Source organism: Zootoca vivipara, chromosome 13 (genome assembly GCF_963506605.1).
Source record: "Zootoca vivipara chromosome 13, rZooViv1.1, whole genome shotgun sequence".
Taxonomy (NCBI): domain Eukaryota; kingdom Metazoa; phylum Chordata; class Lepidosauria; order Squamata; family Lacertidae; genus Zootoca; species Zootoca vivipara.
In genome coordinates, this window is record NC_083288.1 from 16280316 (window position 1) to 16297081 (window position 16766).

The 16766-nt window shown below is 45.2% G+C and overlaps 1 protein-coding gene across 1 annotated transcript; it reads right to left on the reverse strand.

Annotated features, from left to right (window-relative positions):
- Positions 1–757: 757 nt before the first annotated feature.
- SNRNP70 (small nuclear ribonucleoprotein U1 subunit 70) lies at positions 758–14906 on the reverse strand. Its single transcript, XM_035135425.2, has 10 exons — positions 14791–14906; positions 12994–13150; positions 12771–12833; positions 12507–12561; positions 12247–12311; positions 11067–11129; positions 9869–9950; positions 3204–3305; positions 2278–2365; positions 758–1673 (listed from the first exon to the last, which is right to left on the reverse strand). The coding sequence occupies exons 2-10, from the start codon at positions 13138–13140 to the stop codon at positions 1019–1021; spliced, it is 1320 nt and encodes a 439-aa protein (XP_034991316.1). The 5' UTR covers positions 13141–13150; positions 14791–14906; the 3' UTR covers positions 758–1018.
- Between the last annotated feature and the right edge of the window lie 1860 nt (positions 14907–16766).

Below are 16766 nucleotides of genomic sequence, written 5' to 3' on the forward strand. Positions count from 1 at the left end.
TTCAAAGACATACTTGAAAGTGCATGGAGCAGTACTGGCAAAGATCTTGAAACACAAGAGGGCTGGGCTAAAACATGCCTAGTGAGTTGCAGGTGTAAATCTTGTTCCCGCCCTTGCCTATAACTTAGAAAAAAATTATTAAAAATAATTTTAAAATGCATACTTCTGAACATACAAATTGCGAGTCAACTTTGTTAGTGTAAAATCTGGATTACTTGGACACAGAACTAGTTTCTTTCAGTACCAAAATATACAGCCTTGACAACACTGGGCCTAGACTTTCTTCCTATTGCTGGGCTCCAAATTAAATACTCCCAATCCTTGGCTATTATCCATGACAAAACCTAAACATCTTAGAGTACCTTCCTCACAGATGCCATCATTAGGCAAAGTCTAAATAAACTTGAGCTTAATTTCAGTGCAGGGATTAATCCTGCTTGCCTTTTTCATCAGTCCCTTTTGAAATACTTCCTCCTAACCTATTTTTAGCATTTGGTCACTATCTTCCTGTTATACCACTCCTATAACTGAATTCACAGAATGAAGTTCTTACTGTCTTGGTTCATTTCCAACTTCTGCTGCTTCCCCCCTACTTTTCACTGCAAGCAAAAAGCTGAATCGTTACTCCATTACCAGTAAAGGTTCCAGCAACAGTAATGTTTGACATATAACCAAGACTTTCTTTGTGGATCTCTGAGCCGCCAACAACCTGGAATCCAGCAGAACCTCTCTTTAAACATGTCAGTTCCAGACACACTTCACATGGAGAAGAAAACATTAACACCACTTTATTCTTGTTTAAAGAAAAATATCCAAATACACAAGGGATCCGTGGAAGGTTACATGTTAAGAAGAAATGGGGTAGGACAGGCAGAACTGAAACAGACTTACCCTTCTAAACAAAACCAGTTAAAATCAATTACATCAACTGGCTGATGGGGCCTCATTGGTTAGGCAGCCTGGGAGACAAAAGCCTCACCTGGCTGGACCACATGGGGCACGGAAGCGTCTCCATTCATCACTCCATTGGGGGCTCCATCATATATCCATTCTCAGTGGACAAATAACCATCAGCTGACTGCATGGATTCTTGGTCCAGGAACATATCCTGGCTGGTTTCTTCCAAGGCCTCTCCCATGCCATTGTCCTGCCCCCTCTCTTCCCGTTTATCCCCTCCCCGCTCCCCCCGCTCCCGCTTGTGCTCCCTGTCACGGTCCCTATCTCTGTCCCTATCACGACGACGCTCTCTGTCACGATCCCTGTCTCTGTCTTTGTCGCGATGGCTGCGCCGCCGATCCCTCTCTCTATCCCTGTCCCTTTCCCTGTCTCTGTCCCTGCCCTTCTCTTCCCCCACTTCGGGCTTCACCTCCAGCCCATCTACGCCCATCTCGCCAAGGGTGGCCTCATCAGGCTGGGCCTCAGCCACTTCTGGCAGCTCTTCCTTCTTGTCTCTGTCCCGGTCCCGGTCCCGCTTGCGATCCCTGGAACGGCTGCGGCGCTTGCGCTCCCGGTCTTTATCCTTGCTGCGCTCCCGGCTGCGCTTCCGCTCATCTTTCTCTTGGCTCCGCGTCCGCCGCCGGCGTTCCCGGGATCGGCTGCGACGGCGTTCCCGCTCTTTGTCCCTGTCTCGGCTGCGGTCTCGGCGATCACGCTCCCGTTCGCGGTCTCGATCCCTGTGAGCCGGGGTGGTGGTGAGGGGACAGAATGTACTTTCTCAAATGTCAAGTAATTGTCTTTAACTACTACTTTGGCACTGCACAACACAAGAGGAAACCCATGAATGAACATGGCATCTCTACAAAGACACATCTGCACTACAAACTGGCTTAACTATCATGTCTTCCATGATCCAGCATTATACAAAAGCAACACACAATAAAAGGCTTGCAATCCAAACTACCTTAATCACAGAATCTGGTTTCATACCCTTATCTTTACAATCAAGGGGGGGAGGGTTGAGACAAATTATACAAATCTATTCAATCTGTCCCATTTTGTGTGTCTTTAATTTTTAAGACATACAAGAGGAGGGTCTGGCTGCAATTGAGAAATGTTCTAATTTTAAATGCTACCATAGGATATTTGCTTTTGACTATAAGCTTGTAAGCCTTCTGTACGTTTAGCACAAAGTTAGTGCTAAGTAATACTTTGAATGGGAGCTGCCACCAATCATTCTCTTGTATTAGAAATGAAATTCCTATAACAGTATAACTTTTTGAGGGGAGAGGGAGAATGGCAGTGATACCAATCTGTTCTACTTTATGCAACTCAACTCACCGTTCATCGTATCGGGAAGTGTCATCCCGGCCTGAATGTCTGATGTTGACGTCAGCACCTCCTCGCCGGGTGCCACCGAGACCACCACCTGCAAAGGAGGGGGAAGACAATGTTGGGTCTTTCCAGGCTTGTTCACAATTAGGCCAGGACTGGAAGAAACACTGTCCTTCAGACTTGTATGCCCAGTGTGTGCTGTTCTAGTTCTAATATATCTTGCTTAAATTGAACTCATCTGAAACCAGAGAGAGAGGGTAAAGGATCTCTCCTGGTTTCTGAGCCACATCTGCAGTGAGAACAATTTCTCCTGCCTCGCAAAAAGCATACAGAAAGCAGACCTTGCCAAATGGAGGGATCAGAAGGAAGGATGAAAGCACCTTGGAACGGTTCATGTCCATAATTTACCTTTTTTCCAGAATCTGACTAAGAATCGACAAGTACCTCTGGCCCAACACAACCACCTTCACAGAAAACATCAACAGATGCCTATCCAGCATTACCTTGAAAACTTCTCAAGCACAGGGAATTTCTCTGCCTTTCAACTGCATTTCTCCACTGGCAAACAGCTCCCACATGTAAGCAGGTTTTCAAAGAAACATTTAACTCAAGTCTACTTTCCTCTTGCTAAGACCTAACCATTCTTGGCGCACCCTCAGAAAACATAGGGAATAGCCACTTTAAGTACGCAACTCCCTATGTTTCAGTTTCCTTCTTTCTGGGCTGGACATATTTAGCTCCCTCGGTTTGTCTTCTAGATGGTTTGATCTCCACTTATTAAATGTCAACATTCTTGGTGGCCAGAATGCAGCAGTCTAGCAGCGTTGATGTCTGCCCCCCTCAAGACTTCTTAGGACTTGCAACTATCGGGGACAAGGGTGGGGCAGAAAAAACTGGCAGCAAGCACAGTATAGCTCTCTGCACACACTTACCAAGCCTGCGTGGGCGCCATCCCTTCACCGTGCGGCCTCTCTCTACGTCCACCAGCACCCGCCTGCCATCTATTTTTTTCCCATCGGCGTGCTTGTATGCCGCTGCAACAGATTAGGAGGGGTATCCAGGGGGGAGGGGAGGGCAAAGGGAACTGCCATTATCCAGACTGCACATAAACAAGCCCACCCGCCCCCAAAGACATATACCACACACAAAGGATTCTTAAGGAGGCTCCCGTGGCCCCGCTGCCCCGGGCGAGGGATTGCTCCACATCTGCTTGGGAAGCATTTCCTCAAAGCTCGTCCTGAACACAAGAGCTTGCCTTGATTAAAGTAGCTGGGCAAAATCCACATCATTGTGGGAGTGGGGGGGGGACACAACCGGCAAGTAAGCTTTATGGGCTGCCTGACCACAGCTGCCGCAGAGCCCCAGAGTTGTGGAGCAATCCCCAGCACCACCTCATAATGTAGCCCCCCCTGGCCTCTGCTGCAAAAAGAAGGAAGGTTATTGAGCAGTCAAGACTCACACTACATACATCACTTGCCCAGAAGGAAAAAGGCTGGGTACAGACAAGCAAGCCCTCCACCCCAGCCCTCCCAGCAAACCTCAGAGTGGGCCAGGCTCTGCTGCTTATTTGTATCCCCAACCAGCCAGTCCCAAGATTGGCCATGCCCCCAAACCCAACCCAAAAGCAAGAGTTCCTGCCATCAAAATAAATAAATAAAAATTTGGAGGGGGGACCAAACAGGTGAAGGGGAGGGGGGGAGAGGGCTATATAAATGCTTTCTAGGTTACAGGGGAGTGAAAGGTCTGGCGGGAAAGGGAGAGGGTAGTACGCACAAGGAAAAACACTCAGGGAACTGGCTGGCACCCTCGCTCAACACTCCCAAGCCCACTTTAACCCACTATTCCCCCCCCCCCCTTGCCGCTTTCAAACCCACTGCAAATCTCTAGGACAACTTTTAGGGGAGAGGAAATGTTCTCAAGCCACTTGCTAAAGGAAGGGTGGGCGAGCACAGCTAACAAGTAAAAAGGAAATAAAAGCATTTACCTGGAGAAACTACTTACAAAACCATTGCAACTTTTAACTCCTCAAACTCACTGCATCGGGCTGCTAGCGCTGGGGCCCGAGGCGCAGCTCCCCCCTGCCCGGGCGCCCCCGGCTGGGGCGGTATTTTGGGTTTTGCATTTTAGCTGCTGAGCCGACCTTCCCTGCCTTACCTGTCTCAGCAGCAGAAGTCGGACGCTCAGATCCCACCCCACCCTTGCCAGCCCCTCCCCAGTTCCCCCCCCCCCGCCTCATCCCACTCCCCAAAACTACATAAAACTCTTAAGAGCTTGAAGATAGTTTATGCCTTAAGGGGTCCTTGCAAGCTTTGTGGCTCCCACGCACCACCATTCCTCAAATATACTAAAGGCACCTATATGTGGTCAATAATGCAGGTGTGGGCAGTAGGTCCCATGGTCAGTGAAGCAGCACTAGACACTACCAGAGGATTTCAATCCACAAATTTCTGAAGTATTCCCTTTTAAAGACATGCCCATCACCAAATTCAGAGAGCCAAATGTTGCCATTGTTTACTATCAGTTATCAAAGTGCTGGGTGTCTTTTAAAAAAACAGAGCAGGGTAGTTGACTGTATGTCTTTTTGGGGGACACTTTCAAGAATGAAATTTTACTTTTATTGAACATGCGCAGTTCAAAAGAGTAGGGGAACGTATGCAGTTATTTTTAGATAAAAATGCAGAGGCTGCATTTTCTTGAAAAGCACAAAAAATTAAATAGAAAGGTTTAAAGCCAACCACATGCATAAACTGCATTAGAGGAAAAATAAAAACATTATCCTTAAGCGTGCACATAAAAAGATAAGAGATAATCTCTCTCTTCAATGTGGGTACGGAGGATTTCTCCCTTCCTCTCTCATGCTCAAGGAGGATGTTCTCATATACGTAACAGGGGGGGAAAAGGGTTGAAATTCCCTTCTTATAGAAACAAATGGCAAAAATCTTCTGATGTACATACATTTTAATGGGAAAATATTACTTCAGAAAAAGAGACTTGGAAGCTCTCCATTTCAAACAGAAGGTTCCATGAAATAAAGAAAAAAGGACTGACTCTTAACTGCACAAAACATTTTCACCTCTTCTGATTTCACCTGTTCTAAATTCTGATGCAACAGTACACAGCAGAAAAGCTCTGATTTTTTTAAAAAAAGTCCAAAAATCAATTTCTTTGAAGGAGGATGTATTTTTTCCAACGGTCTGCCATCCCCCCAACCTTCATTAAAAAAAAGAAAAGAACAAAAAGTTGAGATTGTTCAGCTACTAGAGAAAGCTGTGGAAGGTGGAGCTTGACAAGATCTTCATCGTCAAGTCAGGCTTTGTCCAATGACCAATGGCAAAGATGTCATCCTGGGCCTCGAAGCCCTGAGAATCAGAAGCCAGTCACAGTTTGGATCTTGGGGCACGATGACAGACCGCCATCCCTTACAAATTGAGTCTCCAAGTTAGCCTCATGGCTCATTTCCAAAATGGGCAGCCAGTGGACCAAAGTCAGCAAGGAGCAGCGTCCCTGCCCCCCATATTCACCACCATTTTATTGAAGATAGGAGACGAAGCTGGGCCTTTTCTCCAGTGAAGAGGTCAGTCCATGGTTGGGCGAGTCCCAGATTGCTTACCTGAAACCACCCTCTGCATTGCATCTTACCTTCCTGGGACGTTTTATAATTAAGCACAATGACCCTAGCATAAAAAAATCCCCAAGCTTTTCTCAGGGCGTTCAAGGGCTTTGAGCAGCAGCAGCAGCTGACATGTTGGGGAAGCTCACCTAGAACAGCTCTGTTGTCACATTACACTGAGGCCTGAAAAGTTACTATTCAAGCCCTTTCTGGTATCCCATCAATGACCAAGCCCTGGTTTTTCAAAGCTTTTCAATGCCTTCAAACTTTTCTCTCTAGGAGAGGCCAGTTCACACATTACTCTAAAGGATAACTTGGTGAATTCATTTTTCACACAGAAATCTCACCACAAAGAGATTCCTAATAATTCTTCATGCTTTCATGTGCTTGCACAATTAATAAGAGGCAAGGACACGCAGGGTGTGCATCTTCATTCACTGTACCTCTCTCATCCTATTTATAAGGGCACACCTTTATGAGAACAAATCAACAGAGAAGAATGTATAAGGAATCCCTCCATCTTGTGACAAGATTGCTATGTAAAAGATGAGTATGAGACTCTCTGTAAGTAGCACTTACTTATCAGAATTTGGCAAAGTAACACTCTGCTCTGGATTGCTGAAGACACATAATCACAATGCTGGGGAGGGAGCTTTCATAATTTACCAAGTCCCTCAAGGAGCCAACAGCGAACACCTGTTAATCAGCACACTAAGCAGTTCATAGCTCCAATACTAAACTCATAGGCACTCTTGTTTTTTCCTGTTCCTTAACAGATCCAAGGGCAGCACTTACCGCTTTCCCCCTAAGATTCAGAGGTAAACAGTAAAGTTTCAAGGGCAAAGGTGGGGTTTTTTTTGGTTTAATTAACTTTCCAACCTAGTCAACAGTGCCCCAAAGCAAAGCAGAGGTGCAGAGTACATGCACATTGACCTTTATGATTTGCTATTTAGTGATATACTGCTGCCTTTGACATTCTAGATCTTGCCTTGCAGACAATGGCAAGCTGAATGGCCCCATCTAAATCCTTATTAAGTTTCAATACTCCAAAGCTTAAAGGCCTCTGACAGAACACATCCTTCCAATGTAAATACTGGGAGGCGCAGGATGGTCCTTTTCAGGTGTAAGTCCTGAATTTTACCTTTTACCAAGCCTCCCCCCACCTTGGCATTCCTAGCTATAGCCTGCATTAGGCAGGGTTGAGGGCTCCAAATACTACACAATTGAAAGATCTAAACTAAAGGAGCCAGACAGAAAAGAAGATAACAAGAAAGAACAGCAAGGTATGTGTGATGTCTCTGAACTGCCTTCTCTAGCAATAATTAGGAACCCAGCAACAGTGGTATAGTTGCCTGCTTGTATGTTAAAACCCACATTGGGGGATCAACGATTTAGAACCTCTGTTGAGACAGACATCCCAACCGTGTCCCACTTGCAGGTCCCATTACGGCCTTGGCAAGCCCTGCAAGGGTAGCCAGAGGAATTACTCTACATAGCTTTGTGCTCCCACTCTTGCTAACTACCCAACCACCCATCAGCTTCCTAACTAAAAGCAGAGCTCAAATATCCTCAGTCCTGGTTCCTATCAATCGATGAGCACAGGCATAAAAATGCACTCCCTCCTAAGAAACACACATCAGCCACTCAGGGATTATGTACATTAACAGGAGCCTCTAACAAAGATATCTGCATCCAAGTTTGGCCAGGGGCAGGTTGCGATGGCTCATGGTAAAATATTTTTAGTCAATGCAGTTTCCGTACCTAGAGATAAAGCACCAAAGCCAAAAGATTTAAAATGTAACTTGTGTAAGGCCCCGTGTGTCTCAATCTGATTCAAGTGACCCAATAACTGGGAAGAATCCTCCATTCCACAAGTGTACAATCTGTTAAAACTTTGAAATTCAAGAACTGACTCAAGTGGTAGTTGATATCGATGTTTGCTCTCCCCTAATACAGCCATGCAAATAATTGTTCAGAGGATGGCTTCCCATTCATTCCTAAGCTTACAAATACCACTCCACCTCTCACTGCTACCAGTCACTCCACTGCCCAGGCACCTAGTCCGGGTGCCTGTCCAAGTAAAGTGAGAAGACAGCCAGGTACACATGCTTTATGATGCTATCTTGTTTTCAAGATAGAATAATGGAGCTTATACGTGAGTGGCTCTATCCCTCTTGACACTGGAGGTGCTTCTTTGGGCAATTGTCACCGGCCACAAACATCAGGCAAGTGCTAAATTACAAGGCTGCCTTAATATGCTGCAACTTGCTTTTATATAAGCTAGAATGTTTTAAGAAAGATGTAGTCTACGGTTTTCCCACCTTTCCAAAGAGGACTAACACAGCCCAGTCCTTTCCAAAGAGCACTAACACAATCTAACCCAGGTCTGCAAGGATATTTGGGAGCCTCATATTAGCATCAGACTTTACCATCACTTGTGTCTACACTATTAATGTAAGCAGTGATGGAAGGTAGAAAGATTAACATTCTCATGAAGATTTCAGAAAGTGACCTCAAATACTGTGATGCTTTCTTATGTGTGTTAATGATTGAGAGGAAGCATTTTGGTCTAGCCAGTTTGAAAAGGAGTGAGGAGCCCCTACCTACTTGGGGCAAAACTAATATTTTTGAAATAACTCTCACTTGCAAACTGTTTCTGCCTGCGTTGTTTAATGATTGCCAATCCAGCCCCACAGAGTGCAGAGCATAAAACAGCACATGTGTGTCTTGGAGAGGGAGGGTTCACTCAGGATATTTGAGCCCTACTGGAGAGGGCTGACCTACTATTCTTCCCTCCCTCCCCATTATATTTATGCTGCAAAATATAAGGCCAACAACCAAGCATAAGGAACCCATTTCTCCTTCTCCTTCCACACAGCAAGAGAACAGCGCAGAAGCCAGAAGAGAAACATATTCCTCTTCCTTCCCTCCACCCCACCTCCACACTAAGTCATGTCACCTAGCATCTGCCTTTGACCTGGCTTGTGTATAGAAGTGTGTTGGGTACTGCGGTTTCTTACCAATTATACAAACCCTTATACCAACCATACAATGAGATGTTGTAAAGGGGAAGCATAAGGATCAGCTGCAAGCCAGCAGTGGCAATAGCCATCAGAAAGGTGGCTGCAGTGACAATAAGAACACAGAATTAATACACCCCGCTCACAACACGCCTCTCAACAACAGCATCTTTTCAAAACACAGCTACAGGTCAAAGTTACACTTGCTTTAGAAGAACTACTTCTTCACAGCATTCATTCTCCCCTCTTAAAAAAAATTTAACAGAAAGGAGATGGGCAACAGTTCAGAGTGTGGGGGGCAGCTTTTATGACGCTGCTGGGTTCGGCAATGCAAGCAGGAACTCCAGCCTGCCCAAAAAGATGCTGGCATGACTAGTTGCCCACCCTCGGTCTACAGGGTTCCTCCCAACACAAGGGAATCTTGAGGGGTAAAGATGAGAGCTGTTGAACTGTTGCCTGTTACTTTAGCATACACATACGCTCACACACAATGCATTTGCAGCACCCCAGCTACGTTAATTTCTTTTTTCAGGACTAGACAAAGAGATGGAAGTGATGCTCTCGAAAGAGAGCAAGCCTACCTAGAGTAAAACTGAGATTCCCAAGTCCAAACCCTACATGAATGATTGAATGACAAAATATACAGGGAGAAGGGGGTAAAACTTTCTCCCTTCTGGATTCAACTATTGATGTGATTGGAAGGATCCCCCCCCCCACTTTCTATTGTTGGTATGACTGGAAGGGTCCTCACTCGGAAACCCAACAGGGCCAGATTAACGGAACTTGGGTGCTTGCCAAACCAAGCCAGGCTCCCCCACTCTGTACTTACCTGTTGGGGGGAGCCCAAGCCCTCAAATAACTCAAGGGCTTTGAGAAAAAAAAACATGCTTTTGTAATAGAAAAACTAATTTATAAAAAGACAAAACGCACAAATCATAAAAACATCCCAGAAAACTATTGTACTTACAGTGCATGTCACGTTCATGTTCATATTCAATGAAGGCGTAGCCACGTGGCTTGCCGGAGTGCTTATTGTACACCATGTAGATCTGAAACAGAATTGGAAGTGGCAGCAAGGGTTAACTGGTTAAATGTATAGCCCTAATACCTTCTTAGGACACAAATGAAGTCCATCTCCTTATAAAACCCCTTCACTTGAGACCACAAAGAGGAAAATGATCAGTACACATTCAACTTTCGGCTTCTTGGCTGACCATGTCTGCTATGGTGTAATTAGAGGGGCATTTCTGCAACAACAAAAAAGATACAGTGGTACCTCTACTTACGAATAACTCTACTTACAAATGTTTCTACTTACGAACGGAGCTCCGTCCGCCATCTTGGATGCGGTTTAGATAGGATTTTTTCTACTTACGAATTTTTTCTCCCAATGCATTCCTATGGGATTCGACTTGCAATTTTTTTCGACTTACGAATGTTCGTTCGGAATGGATTAAATTCGTAAGTAGAGCCACCACTGTACCTAAGAGATACAGGAAGCTCCGGATTCCAAAGCCCACATTACATTCTGTATGAACTAAGCCTAGAAATTCCCACTGTGCCCTCTATATAGAGTAGCTGTGAGAGCACTAGAGAAATGAGGAAATGATAGCACAGAGATGAGGAAAGTAGAAATCCCAGGGAACAAGTTCTGTCTTCCATGTACAAGTGCTAAAAAAAAGGAGTTCAATGAGTTGAGATAGAAACAGCTTTTCCGCAAGAGTCACTTGCACCCTTACATCTCTCCACCCCAGCATTGTAAATGTCTTTGATAAAACAATGTGAGAGACAGGAGGCATTGGAAAGATAGCAGTGTTAAAATCAAGTCGATTTATCCTAAACCACAGAACTAGAGATATGTTCCAAATATATGAAGTGCTTCTGATAAATCAGAAGCATTTGAATGCAAAACAATTATCTTTGAAATGAAATAAAACGATGTGGGAAGAAAACGAAGATTAAAACTTACTCTCTTAGAAAGAGGTAAATGGGGATTAAAACAATGAAATTAAGCAGAAAGCCCCTCACCCACCCCAAAATACTGGGCTACACAATTCATCACTGGGAAATATGGCGATAATTATGTTCAATAAATTATTATCTAACAGCCATTGAATTTTATTGATTGGTTGCCAAACAGATGCAAAAATAATCTTTCTACTTACTCTTTTGATAGGGCCATAAACTTCAAACTCCCGCCTCAGCTTGGATTCTGTTGTGTCATAGTTCTGCAAGGAAAATGGGAAGTCAAATAAGGAGCAGGCATAGAGATCATAACTGGTAGAGTTGTCTTTGTTTGTTTTGTAGATATGACTTAAATGATATAAACAAACTGGCAGGCAAAATATCACAGAAGCAGTTAAAGGTTCGCAGAAGAGAACCCATTTCCCCCCTCAAAGAGCAATCATATATTTGATGCAGACAGTATGCTACACTATATGCACAAATTCTGAAATACCCTGGGAACCCTTCTGTCATTTTCTTATTTATATGCGTATGAAATAAAACTTTACCAATCTGCATAGCTTTTCAGCCAGACTATTTGAATTCCAACTATTCATTGTAGCTCCATTCTTCCACAATTTTTTTGCAATCACTGCTCTCACCAAATTAAGGTCCCAATTTTCAGACCATCATTTTTATTATTTAAAAACAAATGGAATATTTATTTCTGGGGATTTTGTAATTTGTTGGCCTAGTTGTTTTGAAATTTTCCTCAAATATCTCATCCCTTATGACATGTCCACCACATGTGTTTGAAAGACCCTTTGTCTTAAAACCTCTACAACGTAATGCTGATGCATTGTTGTGAAAGTAAGATAGTCTTAAGGGAGTTAATTATCATTTTCATGTTGTCCCAGTCCTGTTTCCCAGACTTTTCTTAACTCTTCAGGTGGGGCAATCTGAAAAATGATCCTACTTGCTACCATGAAAGCCACACAATGTTGGGATGGTGTAGTTAATGCTTCCACTGCTCCCTAGAGCTACATTCCCATATAAAATTCCAATAGTTTATGAAGCTTAGCCCATTTCTGTGATTCAGAAATGGCCTGTTTCTCTCAAGAAAATCAGAATGACTTTGTATCAGGATGAATGGGGAGATCCCTGGCACGAGGGGTTCTTTGTGCTCTTTCCGTACTTTTAACACTTTAAAAGCTGTGCCATAATTTTTAATCCTGGTTTTTATAAGTTTATTTACATAGTACATATTTATTTACTGTTGGCAATGGTGGAAATTGCTAAAGCAGCTGTTTGCTTCCATCTGTATTCCGACCTCTCTTACTGGTAAGGACACTAGCAATTTATTTTAAACAAAGTGTTGGCAGAAGGAAGAAGGTAACTTACAACTCTGGCCACAAAGAGAGTCTTGAAGGCATCTCCTTGAGCATTGGGATCATTGTGAGGGTCCCCTGATTGGAAGAAGAATAAGGCAACGGATAAGAAATGGAGGAAAAGGGAGGGGTCGTTTGTCCTTTCACACGTGAACATTAGGCCCATCTTAAGAGGAATCAAATGAAACACTGAATTCATTCATTGTTAGACCAAAAGTGGTGTGACTTTCACAAAGTTCACTCCTTCCCCCATTGCGCCTCTCCCTGACTTACACATCTTCAGCTCAGTCTCAACCTCTTGTTGCCGGCGCTCAATCTTCTCCCGCCTCTGCAAGGAAAAGTGTTGAGGACAGAAGATTAACTACCTGAAGAAATACATCCCTTTGAAAACAATAGGGACCCATAAACCTCAGCATCTAAGAAAAAAAGCTACAAACAGTCAAGGGTAGAACCTGAGGCATTCCCCCATGCAATCTAGGAATCCTGGATCAGAGCTACTGTTGCAATAACCCACAAATTGCTATGCCCTGTACATACCTTCCGTTCCATTCGTTCCTCACGCGTCTCTGCACGGGTAGGTGGGGGAGCATCACGTGGGTCCTGTAAGAGAAAGACCTCATTTTTTTAATAAATGGCACTCAAATTTAACAAAGGACAAAGTGTTGAGAAATAATAGCCGCTCTTGCAACAGCCAAACCCTGCAGGCACTAGCCAATGTTCTAACAAATTACAAATCAGGCCAATTCTTAAAAGTACTTACCTCAAATTCTCGAATGTAGGGGGCAATGCCACTGTAGGGCTGATTATGGTGCTTCTCATGGGGTAGTTTCTCCAGAGGAGGTAGGTAGGGTATAGGATCACGGGGGGCAAATAGTGCCAACAAATTTGGGGGCAGGAATTGCGTCATCTTGGAAAACCTGCCACACATAAGAGAAAGAACAGACAGTTTGAGAACAGGATAAAGACAGCTGGTGCAGAAGTTCTTAACATGGCACAAGAATTGTTAGTAATCCACATCCATGCACAAACCAGTTTTTTTTTTTAAAAAAAACCCACTTCTGAACATCAATGATTGGAGGCTGGACTTATAGTACAATCCTATGTCCATTTATGTAAAGGTAAAGGGGCCCCTGACCATCAGGTCCAGTTGTGTCCGACTCTGCGGTTGCGGTGCTCATCTCGCTCTATAGGCCGAGGGAGCCGGCGTTTGTCCGCAGACAGCTACCGGGTCATGTGGCCCACATGACAAAGCTGCTTCTAGCGAACCAGAGCAGCACACAGAAACACTGTTTACCTTCCCGCCGGAGCGGTCCCTATTTATCTACTTGCACTTTGATGTGCTTTCGAACTGCTAGGTGGGCAGGAGCTGGGACCAAGCAACGGGAGTTCACCCCGTTGCAGGGATTCGAACCGCCGACCTTCTGATCAGCAAGCCCAAGACTCTGTGGTTTAACCCACAGCGCCACCTGGGTCCATTTACTCAGAAGTAAATCATACTAAGCTCAACCTAGTATCTCTCAGGCTCCCTCCTCCCTATACTACACCTCTCTTATCAGCTGGTGCAGCAGAGAGTAGTACTGGAATACTATACACACTCACCTGGGAGAAGTAGTCCCAGAGAATGCCACTGGTAAGAGACTGCTTCAAAACAGGAAGTCCTGTTTTGAATCTTCCCACTGTTCAGATCTGAGGCCTGCTCCAGACATGCATCAAACAGGCGTGGGGGGTGGGGTGGGGGGAAGGGGGTAGAGTGGACTGTACCATTTCACATCGCAAGTGGGCAATTTATTATTGTCCAGTGCTCCTTGGGCCCCCTTCCCCCTGCGTACAAAACCACTTGCGAGGAGCGAAAACAAGCAAGCAAGAAGGATGAGAAGTTTTATAGACCCAACCGCTCTCTCTACAGTGCACAGCTCTTCCCATCTCCGTTTTCACTATGTACGAGAGCATTCAAAGAACGTGAGCGCACACATACACACACACCTGCAGTTCGAAGTGGTACAGTCCATTCCACCACCTTAGCCCTCCCCGTCCCGTCTCCCCCGTCCCCGCCTCATACTGCATTGGTAGAGGCCTCAGAAAGTGGCCTTATGGAGAGGGTGGGAAATAACCATATGGTGACCTACCGTACAGGGCTGCTGTAGAAGCAGACACAGTACATACATAAGTGCAGTGCTTTGAAAACGGTGTGAATAATAAGGTACCATAGTTATTACTATTACTATTATTATTATACCAGCAGACTCCTGGATCCCTCCCCCTCTTCACCCAGAATCACAACCTCCCCTCTCCCTCCTTTTTTTTGTAATCAACCTTTGCTTCTCTGCCCCCCCCCTCATAAAATCGCTGCCCTTAAACCTCCTCCCCCCCCAAAAAAACACACCAGTTATTCCCAAGCCCCTCCCCTCTGGCCCAACCGCACACCGACACGCGCGCGACAAAGGGGGGGCGGGTAGAAACACACCACAACAACCCCACTTCTTCCTCTCACACAGCGTCTCCCCCCCCCCGGTTACTGCCCCCCGCCCCTGGGCTGCGACCACGCTCCCTCACGTACTCGCCGCCTCTCTTTCACTGCGGTGGGCCGTGGGGGCTCTTTCCCGCTGCTGCCTCGGCGCCCGCCGCCGCCTCAGGCTGGGCCTAGTCCGTGCTGCCTCTGCGCATGCTCAGCCTCCAACCAACCAACCAACCAGTCCTCCCTCCCTCCTCCAGTCAGCATGTCTGGATCCTTACGCGGCCGGCTCTTCTTTTTCTTCGTTTTAATAACGCGGTGATCCCTCCGCGCGAGTTTTACGGTTGAAAGAAGCTGAGGTGGGCCGCGGATTGGAGAAGGGCTAGGGAAGTAGTCCTCTTAAGAAGAATAAAATGTTATGTATTACCGGTAGCTGCGCTGAGGCCAGTTCGAGGGTGGGCGAAGCCGGACGGTTTGGAGTGTATCGCCTGGGGGGTATAGAGGGGAAGCTGCACATTTTGAATGTTTCTCCTCTGAGCAGTTTAACACCCCACCAAAAACAAAACAAAAAACCCACTCCAAAGTCCATGTGGCATTTTGCTGCTTTGAACCCTTCCTCCTGACGCGACAAAAACCCGCGCGTAGGAAAGCTTTCGTTGCTGGCGCATGTCAGCGTGCCTGTGGAAATCTCACGTGGAAGGGAGTTCCGTCGGTTACCTCTGGCCAGAAGGACGATTAGAAGTCATTTCGCCCAGATTTTCCTGATCATGTTGAATACAGAGGGCAAGGGCAATCTTTTCCCACCCTCAGATTTGGTGCAAGAAGCTGTTTGTCCGTTAGCACCGCATAGCAAAAAGTGTTCACCGATTAAAGTAGGGTGCTTAAACTTAGATTAAGGTGCAGTCTTGGGAAGAAAGACACACTAAAGGAAGGAGCAGGCTAGTTTCTCACAAAAAAGGAATAGGACCTGTTCATTTTGCCTCATATCTCAGGTACTACAAAGGCTAGAAACTTAAAAAAAATTTAATGGAACCTAGGAGCCAGTATAATGGTTCGAATGCTGGACTTTTCCCATTTTTGAGCCATGAAGCTTACAGGATGACCTTGAGTCTCTCAGCCTAACCTACCTCAGAGGATCTCGTGAGCATAAAATGGGAAGAGGGAGAACCATGACATCACCTTTGTGTCACCTGAGCAGTTCTCAGGGACAGGAGTTTCTATCATATTCCTGGTGCCAGTGTAAGTAACCTCCTTTGCTGCATTGCAATGCTGCAAAATGAAAATGAAGCTCCAGATTCTAAGTTCATTCCTGCATTGCAGGGGGTTGGACTAGATGACCCCAAGGGTCCCTTCCAACTCTAAGGTTCTATAATTCTATGTCAACAGCACATCAAGCCCACACAAGGCAGCTTCTGCACTTTGTTGTTTAGTCGTGTCCAACTCTTCGTGACCCCATGGACCAGAGCACGCCAGGCACTCCTGTCTTCCACTGCCTCCCGCAGTTTGGTCAGACTCATGTTTGTAGCTTCAAGAACACTGTCCAACCATCTCGTCCTCTGTCGTCCCCTTCTCCTTGTGCCCTCCATCTTTCCCAACATCAGGGTCTTTTCCAGCTGCACTTATCACATAAACACAGAGATGAACCTTAGGACAGATCATTTGGGGAGTAGGATAGTGTGTAGCAGGCAAACCACCAAAGCAATAACATGAAAGGGAAACAACATACGCTTCTTACTATTAATAATAATAGTAAATTTTATATACGATTGGGCTGCCACAGTCATTCTGGGTGGCATCCAACAAAAATACAAACAAAGCTCTCTCTTTTTAAAAAATCAAACATTAAAAGCTTCCCAAAACAGCTCACCGGTACCTCAATTACTGCACAGCAGCTTGCAGAAAGGAATATATCTGAAGTGAATTGACTGGCAGCAGGTGGCACTGTTAGATAGTGAATGTTTCAGAAATATCCATCAGAAGATCTGCCTTGTGTAAGGTGAAGGAAAGCAGTAATACATAACTTTTCAAGATTTCTTGTCTTTATTGGCATAAGTTAAAACAGTAAAATCATAAAAATAATA